The sequence below is a fragment of the Drosophila teissieri genome, chromosome 3L (genome assembly GCF_016746235.2).
Source record: "Drosophila teissieri strain GT53w chromosome 3L, Prin_Dtei_1.1, whole genome shotgun sequence".
Classification (NCBI taxonomy): domain Eukaryota; kingdom Metazoa; phylum Arthropoda; class Insecta; order Diptera; family Drosophilidae; genus Drosophila; species Drosophila teissieri.
Window position 1 is genome coordinate 6,870,373 of NC_053031.1, and position 19,297 is coordinate 6,889,669.

General features: G+C 44.1%; 4 protein-coding genes across 5 annotated transcripts; 3 read left to right on the forward strand and 1 right to left on the reverse strand.

Annotated features, from left to right (window-relative positions):
- The first annotated feature begins 1,204 nt into the window (after positions 1–1,204).
- LOC122616705 (zinc finger protein 134) lies at positions 1,205–7,770 on the forward strand. Of its 2 annotated transcripts, XM_043792250.1 has the most exons (3): positions 1,205–1,358; positions 3,222–4,417; positions 6,245–7,770. In XM_043792250.1, exons 2-3 carry the CDS (start codon positions 3,916–3,918, stop codon positions 7,615–7,617), a joined length of 1,875 nt encoding a protein of 624 aa, XP_043648185.1. In that variant the 5' UTR covers positions 1,205–1,358; positions 3,222–3,915; the 3' UTR covers positions 7,618–7,770. The 2 variants fall into 2 exon arrangements, with proteins under 2 accessions (XP_043648185.1, XP_043648186.1); XM_043792251.1 differs by lacking the exons at positions 1,205–1,358; positions 3,222–4,417 and adding an exon at positions 6,040–6,171.
- Positions 7,771–13,887: 6,117 nt separating this feature from the next.
- Positions 13,888–15,305, forward strand: LOC122617493. The gene is made up of 3 exons (XM_043793375.1): positions 13,888–14,059; positions 14,473–14,597; positions 14,867–15,305. Exons 1-3 carry the CDS (start codon positions 13,978–13,980, stop codon positions 14,993–14,995), a joined length of 336 nt encoding a protein of 111 aa, XP_043649310.1. The 5' UTR covers positions 13,888–13,977; the 3' UTR covers positions 14,996–15,305.
- Positions 15,306–17,282: 1,977 nt separating this feature from the next.
- LOC122617811 (E3 ubiquitin-protein ligase RFWD3) lies at positions 17,283–17,873 on the forward strand. The gene has a single exon (XM_043793799.1). The coding sequence runs from the start codon at positions 17,314–17,316 to the stop codon at positions 17,803–17,805; it is 492 nt and encodes a 163-aa protein (XP_043649734.1). The 5' UTR covers positions 17,283–17,313; the 3' UTR covers positions 17,806–17,873.
- Positions 17,874–18,144: 271 nt separating this feature from the next.
- On the reverse strand, positions 18,145–18,858 carry LOC122618086 (glycine-rich cell wall structural protein 1). The gene is made up of 4 exons (XM_043794220.1): positions 18,796–18,858; positions 18,472–18,738; positions 18,349–18,395; positions 18,145–18,268 (listed from the first exon to the last, which is right to left on the reverse strand). Exons 1-4 carry the CDS (start codon positions 18,856–18,858, stop codon positions 18,145–18,147), a joined length of 501 nt encoding a protein of 166 aa, XP_043650155.1.
- Positions 18,859–19,297: the final 439 nt, after the last annotated feature.

The following is a 19,297-nucleotide window of genomic DNA, read 5'->3' on the forward strand; positions in this document are numbered from 1 at the left end:
TTGCGGCCGTTGTGTGTGTCCTTTGGCCCCCTTTTCGATTCGGTCTCGCATCTCGGCCTGTGCAAACAAGCCAAACCAAATGAAACCAAACCAAACGAAACGAAACGTAACGTAACGAAATAAACCCAAAACCTCAAAACGTTAAAAAGGACAACGGACAAAGCAAGGAGCAAGTTTCAGTTGTCAACTATGCTAAATATTTGGTCTAGCTAACCAAAACGGGTGAAGAAGAAACAAAAAACCGAATGGCCAACCGAAGAATGAAAACAATACCAAATTAAACGCTTACAGCTGGAGCAGCTCATAATTTATTTCTAAGCCTTGGAACCCCTTGAAAATTCGAACTTTTTCCCTCTACATCTTTGCTTTTTTGGCAGCCAAGTGGCAGACATCAAAACACACCCCCGGCTTTTCGGGTTCTTTTTTTTTGTTTTTTTTTTTGGAACGGTACTGGTAGCGATACTTCTTCCCGGTTTTTGCGGCCCCCCCGTGGCTAGCAGAACCACCCCCTCCCCCATTCCAAAAGCGGTGCTGTTGCATAATTTTCGGCAATCCACAAGTGTGTGTGGCACGAGTTCCTGCCAGGATATGTCCTTTGTCGTGGTATTGGTGACTCGCTGGTTGAGTTTTGCGAGCATCACATGAAACGCAGAGAGTGTGCGCAGACTCAGAAGCCACGCTCTCTTGGGGTTGTTGCATGTTTTTGGGTGTTTTTCGGGCGGCTAGGGGGTGGTGTTGCTGGCTACTTGTTGTGTCTTCATGTTATGTTTAGTATTTCTTACTAGCTAATAAATCGGTTCAATATATCTCAAGATCTAAGCACTATCGCTGGGATTCTATGCAGTTATTTGGCACCGAAACCCTTTAAGCAATTGGCCAGGAACCAACCCTTGCCTGCCAAAAAAAACACCACCACCCCCTAGTGGTGTGCGTTGGTGTTGACCCGAAATCACGCACACTCGCTGTAAATCACACACACACACACACATGGAAACAGCTACATATACATATATACGCTATATGCTATGGCCAACTGAGCGGCAGAGCCAGCGAAAAGCTGCGAATGCCAAGCGCACAGTAGAAGGGAGTGGTACGTCAAAAACTGACGCACAGCGGCAGGCCAAACAAGTCCATAGTTTAATAGCCAGCACACACCGCACCACAATAATAATATAAACTGTAAAATATATAAAAAAAATAGTAACACTCAAGTCCAGGCCAAAACCAGAAACCCAAATATTACGTGACCAAGTGCAGCTAAACAAAAAAAAAAACGGAAAAAAACAAAGAGGAAAATCTATAACTATCAAAGAGCAAATTGTGTGTATGAAGAAAAAACAAGCCACAAATCAGAGCGAGTACGAAAGTTTCCTACGATATCATATCATATAACCGCCATGGATTGGTTAAACTGCCCAAAAATTTTAGTTATAAGCTCGGATCCTTATTTATGCATGATTTGATTTGGTGTTGCATGTGACAAAGTGCTATATAAAAGGATATATGTTCCTTGCATGTGTGTGTATAAGTCGCTGCAGCTGCAAAGTATGCAATAAAAATCTCGCATTGTTTATGTGCAGCAGGACATCCACAGAGCGAGAGTGAGAGAGAGAGAGAGAGAGAGAGGAATAGAGAGGGAGAGAGCGAGCAAAGGAGAGAAACGGGCGAGCAATGGGCTGGAGAAAGGGGGTGGTACAGTGAGGTAGGCTAAGGCAACCAACAGTTGACTATTTGTTGCATGTACTCGCTACTTTGCCGTTCCACCTACTAGTTACCAAGCTTCAGCGAGTGCGCCGAATTCTCCCGTTTCTCTTTCTCGGTATAAAAAATACTCTCTCTCGCTCTCTCTCTGAGAGCTTGTACGTCGATTTCAATTCACAAAACATTCGACAAGTGCAGAGTGAACAAGTTGTTGTTGCTGAAGCAACGAACGGAAAACGAGGAAAATTTATAGGATTTCCACAGACCGCAAAAACATTCAGACCATTACCTAAGCACTATTCAACATGTGATACAATTAGACAAACAAAAAAGTGTACATATTGCAGGAGGATACATAGGTAATCCCCATCGAAATCGTAGAACATCGGCCAGTGCATTTCCTAAACAATGGCAGCGAGTATATGCGCCATTTTTAAACGTGGGATAGGGATAGATAGTTTCGGTGTGCGTGCGTGTGCGCCACCTTCCAATGGAAGCTTTTCCTCCCAGCCCTCCCCCTGCCCGCAGTACACCCATTTTCCCACCTCTCCCGCTCCCGCTCCCGCTCTCTCTTTCCCTCTCCCTCTCTCGCTCTCCGTGCTCCACGCAGTGCGGAAAATGAACTGCCTGTCCGTGTATAAACCGTGCAATTTAGTGCAAAAAGTATAACAATTTATCAATTAAGTGTAATCAAGTGTTGCAAATTTCCCCCCACCCACCACCTGGAAACCCCACCACCACCACCCTAGCCACTAGCCATTACCCATCCCCCCCGACCCACTCCGCCCCGCGATGGGATGTCCTGTTCCCGTCTGACGCTGATTGCACGGCGGTTTCTGCATTTATAATGTAAATATTATGACTGGCAACCACTGCAGGAACTTGTTTACAATTTTCGCACTTTAATCGCCGTTTAAATTATGCAATTTCATAGCTGCTTCTATTCCCCTCGCTTTTTTTCGAGTGCAAGGTGTTTGGAAAGTGGCGGAGTGTGCAGTTAATGGTTGCCATAGAGTATTTACCTGCGATTTATGGGGTATGCCAGGGCAAAGGGTGCATTATGGGCTATCAGAATTGCTTAGGAAGTCCCAGCACCGGGTTCCTGCTTTTTATGAGTTCAGGCCCCCCCGAAGATCCAGTCAATTGAAAGCATGATAAGCAGACCCTTCATATTTCGGGAAAATATGGCCAACTATATAAAAAATAGCTGACATCATAAATAGGGTTTAAAAGTAGTTCTTTACTGAAAATTGCAATTACTAACTTAAACCTACTTCCACTAATTTAAAGCATAGTGTATATAGTTATGTGTAATACTGTTATGATTTGCAAAGTGCATTTAACAAAGCTTCCACAAGCGTACAGCCATGCTAAGGAGCTTATTACAAAGACGCACCTTTGTCTTGGTCCTGCGAGCAGGATACAGCTATTACTTGCATGTAAATGTGACAGGGTCTTTGTGCACTGTCTTGCCGGTAAATAAGTGCAGTTTAATTTACCCGCCTTTCCATTACTTGCAGAAAACAGCAGCAGGAGCAGCAGCAGCAGTGGTAACGGTAACGGTAACGGCGGCAACATTGCAACATTGCAACAACCACCCAGCAGCAACTAGCAACTAGCAACGCAACAACGAAAGCCAGTTACCTTGAATATACCGGAGATAGCCGGGGGTACAAGTTAAATAAGCTGGCAGGCGGATGTGGTAGGATCGCAGGTGGGCAGGATCTTGCGGCTGAGGGGCAGAAGGATGCCAGCCAAAGGACGCAATATTGCAACATCCGCAACATCGGGGACACGGAATCAAAGCTGAAGGAGCAACCGCAGCAATACTCTCAAGGCGACGCATGTCAATGTCAAAGTTGAACCAGAAGTAGAAGTGGGTTCCAGTGGAAGAGGGCCAAGAACGGACAGGAGGACAGGAGGGCGGGTCAAGAGCTACGGCAATAGCTATAAAGGCAAAAGCATTTTAACTGCAGATGACAAAGAAGGTTGTGCTACATCTACATAGTAAATACAAAACAAATCTAAGCATAAGAATACCCCAAAAACCACACCCCAACCACAGAGAAACCTAGACCAAAATAAACAGGACGGCAGCAAACAAGTGGAGGGCAATACCCGGAATTTCGATTGCCGAAGCTCCAAGCTGGCAAACTGGGAAGGCAGACGGATACGGCTACGGATACGGATACGGTGACCCGATTTGCAGGCAAAATGTCCGTGGACTTTATACTGCCCAATCGCAATAAGATCCAAACGATTGCCTATGCGAGTGCCAGCAAGAAATATGTGCCCGGTGGATCCGCATCCACTCTCAGTTCCGGATCGGTATCGGTATCGGGATCTGGTGGTGACCTGCAGAGCTGGCGACGCCCCAAGCCCAGGACCTCCGGAAAAGTGAAGCTCGAGGATAAACCCGCGCTGAGTGCCAGTTCGGTGCTAAGGAATGCCAATGGAAATGGCCTGGGAAATGGCGGCAAGTCACCTCTCAAATCGCTGACCAAGCGGAACTCGCGTTCCGTTCTCAAACGGGAGATCATCGATCTGGACGATGAGGATGGCGAGGAGCAGGAGGATCAGCTCTGCGAACATCTGGAATGGTCCGCCGCCCAATCTCTGGTCCAAATGAACTCCTCCAAGCAGGAAAAGCAGCGGCGAGCAGGAACCACAGGAACAGGATCCCCTGCAACTGTGGCAGCGCCAGTCTCCGCCTCAGGTAAGTTCCACTTTTAAAGTTTGTACCCTTTAATATTTTAATATTTCCAAACAAAAGAGTTTCGAAGCTCAGAAGAAAACAAGGTGGTGTGAAGCCGACCTTTGTAGGTTTTTTTATTGGGAAGTTTTATGACTTTTTTTCGGCGATTTCCAATTATTAGTCCACATTTCCTGGATTTCCTTCACTTGAAGTGAACATTCTTCGGTGGCAAAGGCGGTTTTATTCTCTGGGTATCTATTGTTCCATTTGTGAGACCTGCCACTCGGAATTCATGCCCCCCGGTTTCACCCGGTATCGTTTGGAATCAACCAGCTGCACCCCCCTACAAGTTGCGTCACAACAATGTGAACAGGTGGCTGCGACAATTTGTGTGCTCGTATTTATTTTTAGTAGCCAGGCGGTGTGAGTGTCCCCACTCCATCATCGAGAGCCAGCGGCACTTCCAACCATTTTATGGCCACCCACTTGGCCAGCGTCCTTCAACTGGTGGCGCTGTTGACTGGGCCTCTGCCTGGTGACCCCCCTGGTGACCCCCCCATGGTGACTGCTGGTGACCCCATGCAGTCCCTGCTTTCCCCACTTTTCCCTGCCTTGCCCACTTTGAAACACTCCACTGTGGGCGCTCGTGTTTGACATTGTCGCCGTTAGCTAATCTTTTTAGCGTATGTTGGCATTTTCCATGTTTGCGCTTGCCTTCTTGTCGATGTCGTTGCTTGTTGCTCTTGAATGGAGGAAGAGGCACGGAAAAGCGGGGGGAAAAGCGAAGGGGAAAAGCCAAAGCAGAAGCAAATGCAAACAAGCGGCATTGACTGCCACTGGCAATGTGGGTGGGTGGGTGGTGTTGGGTGGCTTTGTTGGCTTGAGAGGTCGTCATATCGATTGAGGAACTCGGAACGTAACAGGTCAGCCGCAGTGGAGAAGGGATATACTGCGTTAGCTTCAGCTTTAACTTCAGTCCCATAAAATGCCAAAATGTGCATTTATGGTTGCTGCTGCCCTTTATGATTCCTTTTGCTTTTCGGTAGTCCCTTCACCATTTCTCTTGCATATGCCACACGCACCCCAAACACACGAGTGTGTGTATTTAGAAAAGCTTAAAAAGGCAAGAAAAAAATGCTGCCTTTTAATAAAGACAGTTCAAAGGAGCTTGTAGTTTAGGGTTACACCTTCGGATGTCTACACGTGCAGGTGGTACAGGTGGCAGCTCTGCAAAAAGGAAGACGGAGTATTTGCCAAAAGGCAAATAAAGGAGTTGCAAAGCGAGTCAGCACAGATTGTGAATGTTTTCTGATTTGCAGAGTAAAACATTGTCAAAGAAACTTTAGGCATTAAAATTATAATTAATGTCGCTTTATTTATCTTGATTCTATATCTGTACCCAAAACTGGTACAAAAGACATACAAATATTTCAGTAGTCAAAAATGTATTTGTACAAGAAATTCTCTTTCAACAGAACCTGCACTTCGGTGTTTTTTCTTAATCAATTAGTTGATTGTATTTGACACACTTTTGCAACCATTAAGATTTCCAAAAAAATTTTGAGCGGATTCCACCGTTCCGAAAAACGTCAAAGCTCACAGACGATTAGGCAGCCCTGGTCCAAGATGGCAACCCTGCCACTAGTCAGTCTGAAAAATCAACAAGTCGCTTGACAATCATCGCATTCGATTAAGTTCCGATTATGATAACTAGTGAGAAATGAACTTTAAAATGTTCTCTGCCCAAAACGAGGATGGTATCCAGCCCCTGGACTGTTAGTTTCATTGAGTTAGCCCGCCAGTATCTTGCGGATACTAAAACTAAGTATTCATTTCCCCCCTAAACAGTATCGCTTCGCCGTCCAGTGGGCAGAGCTCCGGCGGAGGATGGCAAGGTGATTTTCTATGCCCCGCCCGCCAGCGCCAGTGGAGCCCCCCGGCAGCCGGAGCCGGTGACCTTGAAGAGGGAGCGCGAGCGGGACAGGGAGCGCGAGAGGGAGAGGGAGCGCGAGCGGGAACGCATGCGGGAGCAACAAGTTGCAGCGGCCGCGGCGGCAGCATCGATTTACCGGGGTCGCAGCGTGGAGGAAACGGAAGCGGCCCACGATCTGCTCTCGCTGTCACAGAGCCTGCCGCCCCTGATCCCGCCGTGCGTGGTCACCATCATGAAGCAGGAGCAGGAGCAACTGCGCTCCCCGGAAATCCAGGAGATATCGAACAGCGCTTCCAGCCGATCGCCGCAGTCGACCATCCGGTTCATTGGCAGCAGCTCCTACGACCTGATGGGTGGCTCCTCGGAGGGCGCCAACAACTGCTCGCCGCTGACGCCGCCGAACTCGGACCACAGCTCCGACGTGGATATCGACATGTCTTCCTCCTCCGAATCAGGTCTGCAGCAGTGGGGCAAGCCCAATTCGCAGCAGAACCAGCAGCGTGCCTCGGCCCTCAAGATGTGCCTCAACATGCTGGATGGCAGGACCAAGGCGAGCAAGGCCGCCGCTGTGACCAAGCAGGACAGGCAGCAGGAACCGCTGCAGCCGCGTCCCAAGAGTGCCCAGAGCAATGCCTCGTCCGGCGGTGGTCCGCCATCGGAGCCGCCAGAGAATGCCACGGCCAGCATGGGACACGGCTCCACGGGCAACGGGGAGAACTACGCCAAGCGGAAGAGGGGCTGCTACAAGTGCTGCGAGTGTGGCAAACAGTATGCCACATCCTCGAACCTGTCGCGCCACAAGCAGACGCATCGCTCCCTGGACTCGCAGTCGGCCAAGAAGTGCAACACCTGCGGCAAGGCCTACGTCTCCATGCCCGCCCTGGCGATGCACTTGCTCACGCACAAGCTCTCGCACAGCTGCGACATCTGCGGCAAGCTCTTCTCCAGACCCTGGCTGCTCCAGGGACACCTTCGATCCCACACCGGCGAGAAGCCCTACGCCTGTGTCCACTGCGGCAAAGCCTTCGCCGACCGCTCCAATCTGCGTGCCCACATGCAGACCCATTCGGGCGACAAGAACTTCAAGTGCCATCGCTGCAACAAGACCTTCGCCCTCAAATCGTACCTCAACAAGCATCTGGAATCGGCATGCCTCCGGGATGCCGGGGCCATCGATCAGGGCAAGGGCTTGGACGAGGACGACGACGACTGCAGCAAGCAGGACGAACTGGAGATGGGCGACGAGCTGGACAGCGACGAGAACAGCCAGGACATTGTGGTGGCCTAGGGATAATCGACCTAGGGAACTCTCCTGCCCGCAACTAAAATACTTTATACCAGAACCCTATAAGCAATACTCGAGCACCCTTATCAAATTAATACTAAAATGAATTAACAAAACCAAATGAGAATTAAAAACAAACAAAATCTAGTCTAGAAATCGGCTTACTAGCGGAGTAGTTCTTTAAATGGCATGATGATGATGATGATGGATCTCAACTCAATAGAATCTTCTTCAAGCAGTTATATACACGCACTTATATCTACTCACTTATAATCTGAACTATTCCAAAATCTCTCCAAGTTGCAACTTTTACTGAACGAAAAATGAAGATTGGCAGGCGTAAGAACAAAGAAAAACAAAAAAAAAAACAAAAGGTTTGAGAAGGAAATCCAAAACGTAACTTATAGTAAAAATCTGACACAACGAATATTATGGAACATAAGTAGAAATTCTATATATACACAGATCAAATAAGCATTATATACAGATGGATGGTGGTAGGATGAAAGGACGAAAGGAATCGGTGGAAACGGCAAATTATATGTATACATATGAACTAAGTGAATAATACCTAGCGAGCAGAACCAATTTGCATGTTTTTTGGTAAATATCTACTTTTAGGCATCGTTTTAGGGCTCTAGAGTTTATATACACCCCCTCACAGATACCAAGTACCACTTACCAGACCTTACACCATACACCATACACCAGATAACACACACTAATCCACACTCACCACTAGATGTAGTCCTTAGAGTACTGAAGGATTCGATCGGAGCTCAGTTCAAGTCCTAAACTAATCAATTAGTGAACTTATAGCACTACCACAACCGCAAACGCAACTCCCTATATCTCTCTTGCTCTTAGACTCTTTTAACCGTACTCAATGATCAAGTTAGCAATCGGAAATCGGATAAATATATATATACATATATAGGATCAGAATCGAACGAGACGAACCATTTTAACCGCTGCGGCAACTTTACACTCTAACCAAGTTTAGGATGAGATTACTTCCATATTATGCTCTAACTCGATAAACGGAAAACTACTTCAATTACTTAGAAATGATTAAAATTAATGAGAAAACAATTTAGAAACATATCACAAGGACAATACTTAACATAAATAAATACATTCAAAGTATGGAAAGTATATAGTGGCGAAGGAGTCGCGAACCCAATTAAGACATTCTCATACACATGCAACAAAGTACTTATACTTACGAAATAGTTATTTTATTACTAGCATTAGAGTCCCCCGACCCCCTCCCGTCGTGTACATATACAAGCTCCACATAAAATGCAAAAAAAACATGTTTAAAAACAATTAAATTTTTTACAAGAACTACCCCCGTACCCGCGACCCCTCGAGCTTTGGCCCAGCCAAAGGTTTCTTATGGACAGGAACACATCCTCCCCGATCGCAAAGGATATACATAGAAATATATATCCCCATATACCCAATGTTCTGGGAGGTCGAAGATGGAGAAGATAGCAGAAAGGTTGATGAAACGATGATGATGATGATAGATGTAGAAGACGCACTTGTAAAACAAATGATAACTAAAAGCAATTCCAAAGTTAAGTGACATAGTTTTTAACAAACCAAAACCAAACAAAAAAATACAAAAATTTGTAATTCTATAAAGCAAAAACAAAAAAAATCGAAAAGTATTGATATATACACAAACATGTATTTATTTTACGCGTAGTTTTTATTCCAAAAACCAAATGCGAAGGGCAAAGAAAATCCAAAAGAAAACAAAAACCAAAACCAAAAGAGTAAACTTGAAAACAATTTAATTAAATTGTCAATTACGATTATTTCATAATTTAAGAATTGATGAACGAGGCAGACGCGATAGAGGTTATTTTTTAAAGCATATATATACACATAAATATATTACAAATAAATAAATATATTTAAAAGAGGCAGTTTTATATCGAAATTAATAATAGTAAATGCAAAGTAACAACAAAATATTGAAAACCATTCGAACTTAATTATACAACGAGCAAGAAACCATTAATTATAAACACCCCGCCCCCCACACACACACACTCTCACACAACAAATACGCCCACATTTTATAGCAACAACGGATTATTACATCGTATCTACATACGTGCGCGCCATGTAGATAACCACGTAAAGTAACGCCGCATGTCGCAGTTCTAGGCAGCAATTCTAGAATCTAGAATCTAGAATACGAGAATATCGGGGCAGAATTAGAATTTAGACCAGAGAGTGCTATGTGCATTGTTTATAGGGCCATAGTTCGAAATCGTGTTTATGCATGGCTTTATTGATGATTATTGATAGCGTTTTAAATAGCATTAAATGCCTATATACACATAAGCAAACCAAACAAAAACCAAAAAAAGAAACCAATGAAAAACCAAAAAAAAAAACAAAAAAAAAGTATATAAGGAATTCCATTGAACAGTAGTGGTAACAATTATGTGATTTGCAATTTTACATTCAAAATATATATGAAATAATTACGAATATAAATAGATTATATATTGAGGCGAGCGTTTAATTGATTTATTTATGAGTAAGATTTATTTATACACATTATACACCACAAAAAAATAAAAATGAAATGAAAACGAGTAACGAGAAACGAGAAACTCAAAACAAATTGACAAAGAGCTAAAAGTAAGATGAACTCGAATGGATTGAAGCTAAAAATATTTTTACACAGAAACCTTGTTTTATACACGCGTCAAGTTGAGTCCCAAAACCAACATACCCCAATCACAACTGCAAAAATTAATTAGAGCCCCCAGAAACACTTACAAAACAGATGTGCAGCTGTGCTCCCGATTTCTCTTTTTATTTTATTCACTTACTAAATTATATGTAATATAATATGTAAACATGTTTAAACATCTGACGTTTATCTTTATAATTTCGGATCAGTATTTATCGGCATGTTAATATTACACAGTTGCAATAAGTTGATACTTTATTGTATCTTTTAATTTCTATAATTGTTAAAAATGAAGTCGGGAACTTTAGCTGTTTATCATTCACTTCTTCTCGATAAGAGTTCAATTAATTTCAAGATTAAAGACACCAATTACATTTTGATTATTATACAATAAACAGAAGGGCAGAAATCGAACGGTGAGATATTTTATAATGATGAACGATGAATAACGTAAAGATATTAATTTATATATTCATATATTAGAGATGCAAAAAGACTTGAACAGTTATATACATTTAAAATTGCAATATATTGTATACTTCATTAAAAAAAATATATACATACATACCGGCATATATGCAACCAACGTATATAAGTAAACATATTTAACTTATTTATATAAATGCTTACAGCGAACCATAAACATATACATCATAAGCCGAATCTCAACTCAACTTTTCCAATGCAAGACGAATAGGAATCCCTCAAGTAACTCAAGATCAATTCAAGTACATACAAGTATATACTCAATGACCACACGGCCGATCGGCGAGATCGCCTGGCCGCACAGGAATATATAGCTATATAGCTAAAGATATATATAGTAATACGTATGAATGCAATACAATGCCACGCCCACTCCCGCGTTGGGCGGACAGCGATTTTAAGGCGCTGCCCGTCGGAGTTTTCACAGATCAGATCAGAACAGATTTTTCCTTTTGATACTTAGCATTCGTTCTTGTTCTACTTTTAGTTAGAGAATGTTCAACTAGTTTCAGCTTCCGTAGGAGTTAAATAATCGACTTTAAAGACACACCACCACTAATCACACCTAGATGAACACCCCGCTATACTAATAACCCCGTGACCCCATGACCCCGTGACCCCACACACACTATTAGACACTAGCCGACATCTACAGACATACCCACATGCATAGCCATGCGATTTTACGGCAAATATGTAGAGCATATAACCTATTATATCCCAAAGAAAGCTAATCCATTCTTAAATTAAATACACGCGAGTAGCCGGAGAAAGCGAACCGATTCAATTCGATTTGAATCGATTCGAAACGAAACGAAAGCAGAAGAATCACACCAGAAGAATCCATTATGGAAATGACAACAAACAGAGAATTAAACTTCCCCCCAAAAGAGAAACAAACAAAAGAACACGAAGAAGCATCCACGACAAGATCCAAAAACGATATGACACGATGAGTGGAAGAATTATAAATTAGAATCATAGTTATAAAAGCTACACCCACACACTAGTGCAGCCATGTAACTATTTTTAGAGCCTCGGAAATAAACATACATAAAATACATAAAAATATTAAATAAACGACAGAGAAAACCAAATACTCCCTTCTGAGTTTTAATCATCGGAAGTGGGTTTGACGTAAGTAGATTCGATGACGCAAAGCTTCTTTGCAGATAATAAAACAAAATTACAAAATATTTCGTCTTTTCGGATAAGAAAATGGTATAATAAAAACAATTTATTGAAGCTTTCTTATTATATAACATTTTTAGTTTTCTATAAATTTATTAATTTGCAAAATTATGGAAAATACAATAAAATAAATGCACACTCAACAGCACTTTAGTTAAATTAATTCTTTAAGCACCCATTTTCATATATAAATTAATTCTTTAAGCACCTATCATTGCATATATGTATATGACTATATGATTGCAATAAAGCTGCTTGCTCACTTTTTGAAACTTTAATTAATAGAACCACTCGAAATCGTCGGGCTTCAATGAAAGTTAATTCAATGGCCCACAGAGAACACGCACTTTGAGTGCACTTGAGCCCAGTACAAGTGCGTTACACTGAAAGTAAGAGGGGAGCAGAGGGCTGATTTGTTTAGATGCCATTGTTTTAAGGGCAAATTACAGCGCAACTAATAAACTATGCATCGCTGATTCGATTCCATTCGATTCGATGCAAATGTGGCAGCCACACGGGCAGCTCAGTCAACAAGCGGCATTCAGCAGATGGCTGCACATCATATGGCATATAGTATATAGTATAGCAGTAGATATATGTCTAGAGTAGCTGCAGCACTTGGGCATTATATCGGAATCTGGATGGGGCCAGGCACACACACACACAATCACACACTCACAAAGGGGGGGACAAGTGCCTCGTCATGTGGAGTGTGTTTAAATGAAATTGCTTGATTCGGCATAAACATATTTACTCTGTTGAATATTTGCCCAACAATTTGATTCGCAATCTGTGCGGCCAAAGGCAGGGGGCAGGGAGGAAGTGGCAGGGGGCGGCAGGTTTGAAATGCCGAAATCAAAATGGAATTGTATCAAGGACGCGGAACAATCGAGGCGGGCAAACACACACAGACAAGTTGAGTAGGCCTCCTGCCAATCCGCCGGATCCCAGAGTCCTCCACTTGCATTCAATGGCGTAATCGCAGGCAGATACAAGTGCTTGTATTCCGATTTCCGCCGCTGCAGTACAACCAAAAACCCAATCCAACCGACGAAGACCCGCGGCATTTCATTCACAGATGTCAGCAATTTCTCGATTTGAATACTCAACAAAAACGAAAGTGGGCAAACAATTCCAAAGGAGAGTGCCGGGGCGACCAAATAACTGGCAGCAGGGCGCAAAAAAGACGAACCTCTTCGCGCAAATGGCTTCTCTAACGACCCAATTAATTTGAAACAAGTTACAAAAAAAAGCAGAAAAAATGGAATAACGTTTGAGCTTGAGGAGCGGAATCAGAGTGTGTTGGCGTCGCAGGAGTGGAACGCCACAGGCCACTAAATGCTGGGTTAGAACCCCCGATGCCCCCATGCCCTTGCTGTTTTTCCAATGCCCCCCACCTCCAGCCACTCATCATCAAACTCTGGCAATTGCCGCGGAGCCCAAAGCTTTTTGTGCCCCACCACAGCGAGAAAAGTTCGCCGACAGCTTCATTACCAGCCATCATCGGAGCCATCATCATTGCGAGTGCACTGCGAGAAACGGGGAGCAGCGTTGGCGCTTGCAGAGGCAAGAGAGGTGCAACGGTGGGAAGAGTGGATACAAAGTGATTACAACACAGCTTGGTAAATATCCCACACTGTAAAATATTTTCCACATATTCAATTTAGGGAACTTAACAAGCTGAAGTGATTAGCTGCCTTTATAAATATTGATGAAATAATTAGTTGCTTTGCATATATTACAAAAACTGCAATTTCCTTTAAATTCAAGCAATTTGGTGGGTGATTTCTCTGCGTGCTTGGATGCTGCTACCCATGAGTAATTGGCCCGGCACAAGTTTGCTGGAGTCGAGTCAGATTTAAGCTTGGACGATGGCCGATCTAGCCTGAGTCTCGAGTCTGGAGTCGCGTCGATCGCAGTCCGCAGTTCGCAATTAAATCGCGAGAAGTTCCCAACAGAGAATAGCCATGGTCAAGACGTCCGCCAGCCTGGGAAAGAGCATCTTGCTGGGAGTTCTGGTGTTCCTGGTTGTCGCACTTCTCACCGAGGGTAAGTGAATGAGAAGGCCTGGGAATACGATGTACTCGTACATTTACGAGCACTAAATACTTAATATTAATGGCACATCTGCTTGAAATATTCGCGGCTATTGTTTTGGCATGAGAGCGCCGAAAAACAGGTTTTCGAGCGCCAGAACCGACAAACAGCCAGAGGCGTAGTTATTTGCGGGGGTCTTGGGGCCCAAAGCTCTCTCTCTCCTACGCGGCTCGTTAGTCATAATTACGCTTTGTCGTGATTCAAGGCTTCCGGGTGTATGTCATAGCCAAGGCGGCGCAGATTAGCCAGCTGATAAGCCGCACCGCACAGCAACACAAATGGAAAAGTGGAAAAATGGAAAAGTGGAAAAGTGGAGAAATGAAGCGAAACATAATTTAATGGCGTGTAATTAAACTCTCCCCCAGCTGCGCCCTTCCAGGAGCTGGAGCCCCGCAAAGGTCATGTGCCCGTCTACATCCGACATGGCGATGAGCCGCTCAGCGAAATCCATCCAGGACTGGCCGAGGCCTTCAAGGAGGCCGAATCGAAGGTGAGTCCAAAGGACTACTTGGTTTTCTGTTCAACTGATGTATAAGAATTTGTAGAACTTCGTTTTTACTACACAGATAGTTAAGAATATATTCAGATATATTCAGATTCAGATCAGAAACAATGCAATGTTCTCTTAAATTTCAAAATTATAAAACCGTTTATGTACTTTCCATTCGAGTCGCGAATATTTATGTATATTTCGTTGAGTAAGATGTTTTCATATAAAAGCCAATTGAATTTATCATCGTTTTTCTGCGTTTTGCGCAGAGTCTCGTCACCGAATCTCCCCAGGCGGAAACTACAAACCCACCAGCCACATCCGATGCTCCTGCTCCGACCAGCTCCACGGTATCGGATATAGCCAGCTTTGAGGCCATCAAAGGAAAAACGGATTAAAGCATTGAATAAATGCAGAATTGCCGCTTAAACTTATTTCTACGAGTCTACGTGTTAAGTCCATCAAACCAATCAGCATTGAAATGCTATATATTTAAAAGCAAAATAAATATTTAACTTACTTAATACTTTATAAGGGGAAGTAAACACTCCTGAGCTTTAATGACTTATTTTTAAGAGGCGTAATTCAAAGGAGTTGAAATCAAATGGCAACCAATCGCTTCTCAATAAATCATTTGCACCATTAATTTCACTTATGTGGTCACTGCAAAAATATGACAACTATTTCGCTATTAATCATGGGTTAAATAATACACACATTTGATGAAATAAAAGCCTACTTTGCTCTGAAATTAAATCTATGTTTTGGCTTGGCGAGTTCAAGGGGTCGTGACCCTGTTTAAAACAAACTTAAAAGAGTTCTCTAACTTAATTATTTGTACAATTTGCAAAATTACCAGGCACGTTAAGTCGCTTTAAACGATGCCATTCCCACCCGACGACTTCGTCACCATCGCCATCGCCATGGCCATCGCCATAACCCAGCAGCCAGGAATTGTGCGTCCTGTCTGGCGCGCTTAAATGAATTTCTGAATTTGTGAATTTCTGTGGACCCAAGCTCGTTAAGAGCTGTGCAAGTTTCACACATTCAATGGAAATTATTCGGTCCTTTTGGGTTTCAGTTTCTGTTTCAGCATCAGTTTCTGTTTCAGTTCAGTTCAGTTTCGGGTTGTGTTTCGGCTTTGGAGTCCTCGAAGCTCGTCGCTGGAATCGCCTTGGAGCTTTGAGTGTGATTTACTTGTTGTGCCCATTAGGGAGTAGCGGGCACCCCTCAAATGGGCGGATGGAAGGACACACGGACACCGGGACAACGGGACTACAGGACTACAGGACAACGGGACAACAGGCAGGATGGGTCCTGGCCAGGAAGCTGTGTGGCGCAAACGTTCGTAATTAATATAATGGCAACGGCTGGCCCGAGTGAAACTCCAAAATGGCCTACACACGTTGCGGTTCGGCTTTATTGAGGAAAGGGCATGGGTGTTGGGCGTTGGGGAGTTTGGGGTCTTGGAGGATTTTTTTGGGGAGTCCTGGCTGATTGGGGGCGATCACAAATTGTTGTTTCATTGTCTCACAGCCCGGCTGTCTAACGAGCAATAAAACTAAATACATACACATAAAGTTAATTATAAAAGGGCAAAGGAAATTGGAAGGTCCCAGACTATTGAGCCGTTGGATGCAAGTAATGGATTAACCAAGATGGAGTGTCCTTCGCGGCGGTTGGCGGGCTGGGGGGGTTTCTGCTTTATCTGCAGACGAAATCGGGCTGCAATCAAGAGGGCATTAAAAGGAAGGCAAAAATACTTGGTGTAGAAGGAGGGCAACGAAGAAAAAAAAAATGTGTGGCTGTATAAAGGAAAAGCAAACGGAAAAACCCCAGAAGAAATGCCACAAAAAAGCGACGAAAACTATGCGTAGTAAAAGCGAGTTTTATGGAGCATCCTCGTTTAAGAAACAGCTCCTGAATTTAAATTTCACTGCGTACAATCACATATAAGCGAGTATTTGCACTCGCACACACACAAACAGTCATATACACCAACGCGCACTCACAGACACACACGCACACACACACAGAGGCTGCCAGGACCGTGTTCTTGTATCATTGTGTGCGTTCGAGCGCATTCAACCTCAAAATGAATAATTGCATATGCTTCAATGATTTGCGACTTTATTCGAGAGCACAAGCTTCTCGCAGGCGGCTTCCCTGCTCCTCTGCTGCTCTGCACCTCCGCTCGCCAACTGCCAATACTTTAAAGTTAAAGGCCAGGAGTTCAATTGCAGGACCCAAGGACCTAAGGACCTAAGGACATGGCAGATGAGATGAGATGAGATGAGATGAGATGGCAATGGTCATACTGAAAATAAGCCATGAGTGCCCGACCATCCAGGCTAATTTGAGAATTGCCCGGCTTAATTGCGTGGCACTTAAACAATAATCAAGTTAACGGTTATGCCAGCGATTATCGCCATTTTTACACCGATGCCAATACTAAGGATTATTGGCTGCCCATTAACAGGAGCAGCAATTCCAATCCGTGTCCCCCGATTCCACCCCGCCCGATTCTCAATTCGATTCCGTCCAAGCCAATGGCACTCGTACACAGTCAAAAATTCTGAGTTGTAAGCCATGCTTATGATTATTTTAAGAGCATTCAGTAATAAAGATTATCACAATAAAATATCGAGTCTTTTTTTGAGTCTTGCTACCTCTCCAAGTAGAATTCGAAGCTAGATGTCAAAGTTCGTTCGTAATAATGTTACATCTACATAAAATCAAGGACTTGTTGGAGGAGCTGCAAAAGCAGGAGAAGGACCTTCAACAGCTGACTCCCGAGCAGCGTTTCGCCACTCCAGCACAGCGACTAGTCCAACTGGAATCGAGCACTTTCCGGATGCATCTGTACAACAGCAGGCGCGAAGAGATGCTCTCCAGTTTGGAGGAAGAGATATCGAGATATGAGTCCTCCACTCCGCTCGTGGATCGCATTGCCCAGATGCTCGGCCAGGTGAATGCGGTCAACGAGGCACTGGACTACATGTACGAAATCAACGTCTGCTCCATCTGCGAACTGAAATGTGAGCCACACGGCAGGCATGTCCTGGTGTCCCTGCCCTGTGGCCACCTCTTCGGGCGCAACTGCATCCACAAGGTGCTGCGGGAGAGCTATCGATGCCCCAGCTGCTCGCGGGGAGCCCTGCACCACCATGTCCGCAGGATCTACGGCTTGAGCTTTTATCCTTTTTAGCCGCGTTGTATTTTACATATCCAGTTACTACCAATTAAGGTATATTTACATAATAAATGTGAGAACAATAAGCGAATGTTAAGCTATTTTATTTTTATGAAACAATTTAAGTTGAATATTAATTTATATGATAAATCGTAAAATAGTAATACAATTTTAACAATGAAAAGCATATTTAAATTAAAATTGAATTTATATGAATTTATATTTCTTCCGTTCAATGGTTTCATCTAAAGAAAGCACTTCTATTGCAATCCTGCGTGGGAATACAATTTTTTCGCCAGTGCGGCAGCAACTTTATTGGGTTTAATGTGAGCACATTTTCGCCACCGCCTGGTCCTATTTGCCACCCAGGAGACCACCCAAGATGCCACCGCCGCCGCTGCTGCTGCCGCCGCCGGTGATGCCGGGTATGGAAATGAGATTGCCCAGCAATGGGTTGCCATTTAAAGTGAGCAGGCAGCTGTCAAAGCAATTGCACGAAAAGGAGCAGATATATGAGCGAGAATATCCTGCAGAACTCAACCGGAAGTTGCCACTTACCGCAGATCCAGCCGGATGACGTACTGACAGGCCCATTCCCGCAGGCACTGCAACGTGAAGCAGAGAGATCGGTTTGGAGTTTGCTTTAAAGCTGTCCGAGGGATTTATTTAATCCACACTTACCCGTAAAGCTTCGGGCGAAGGACGCGGGCAAGTTCCGCCGACATCGCCACCGCCTCCACCCCCACTTCCGCTTCCTCCGCCGCCACCTCCTCCACTTCCACTTCCTCCGCCGCCACCTCCTCCACTGCCGCTTCCTCCGCCTCCTCCCCCGCCGCCACCACCACCTCCATCCTTGGGATAAACAGGAACTGGCACGGGAACTGGCACCGGAACAGGCACTGGCACCGGCACCTTCTTTATCGGCGTGGGCTGCTGCTCCCAGGGATTCTAGAGGATGCAATTCTAAAGGATCACCAAAACTAAATTCCCAACACTCCAGCTTACATTATGACCCAAGGCCAGGGATATCAGTTGCAGCACCGCTAGGGATATAACTAATTTCCTCATCTCAGCTCCTGTCTGTTTAAAGTCATGCACTGGTAATGACTTACTGCCTGAAATCGCTCTATATATATATACTTCCAGATCCCACAGGTGTTTTAATATGTGGGTCATGCAACAGTCGCAATGAGATAATCCACTTTTATTTAGGATGTTTAATAATAGTTGAATACAACAATAAACGTGGGGTGCATTTCCTAAGTAAACATGACATGCAGTTTCTGCAAATTATAACTGATAAATAAACAAGACAAAAGTTATATATCGCATCTGTGTTTCAAATGAATATAAATTTGACTCTTTCGAAAATCTGAACAGTTGCATTCAATAGCTTGGCAACGCCGAATCGGTTAACAATACTTGCTACGTCCACGATCTGGCAGCTCTGTTGCCCGTTTCGCTTACCGCCAAATTCAAAATCCTCGTAGCAACGAGAACTAAAGAG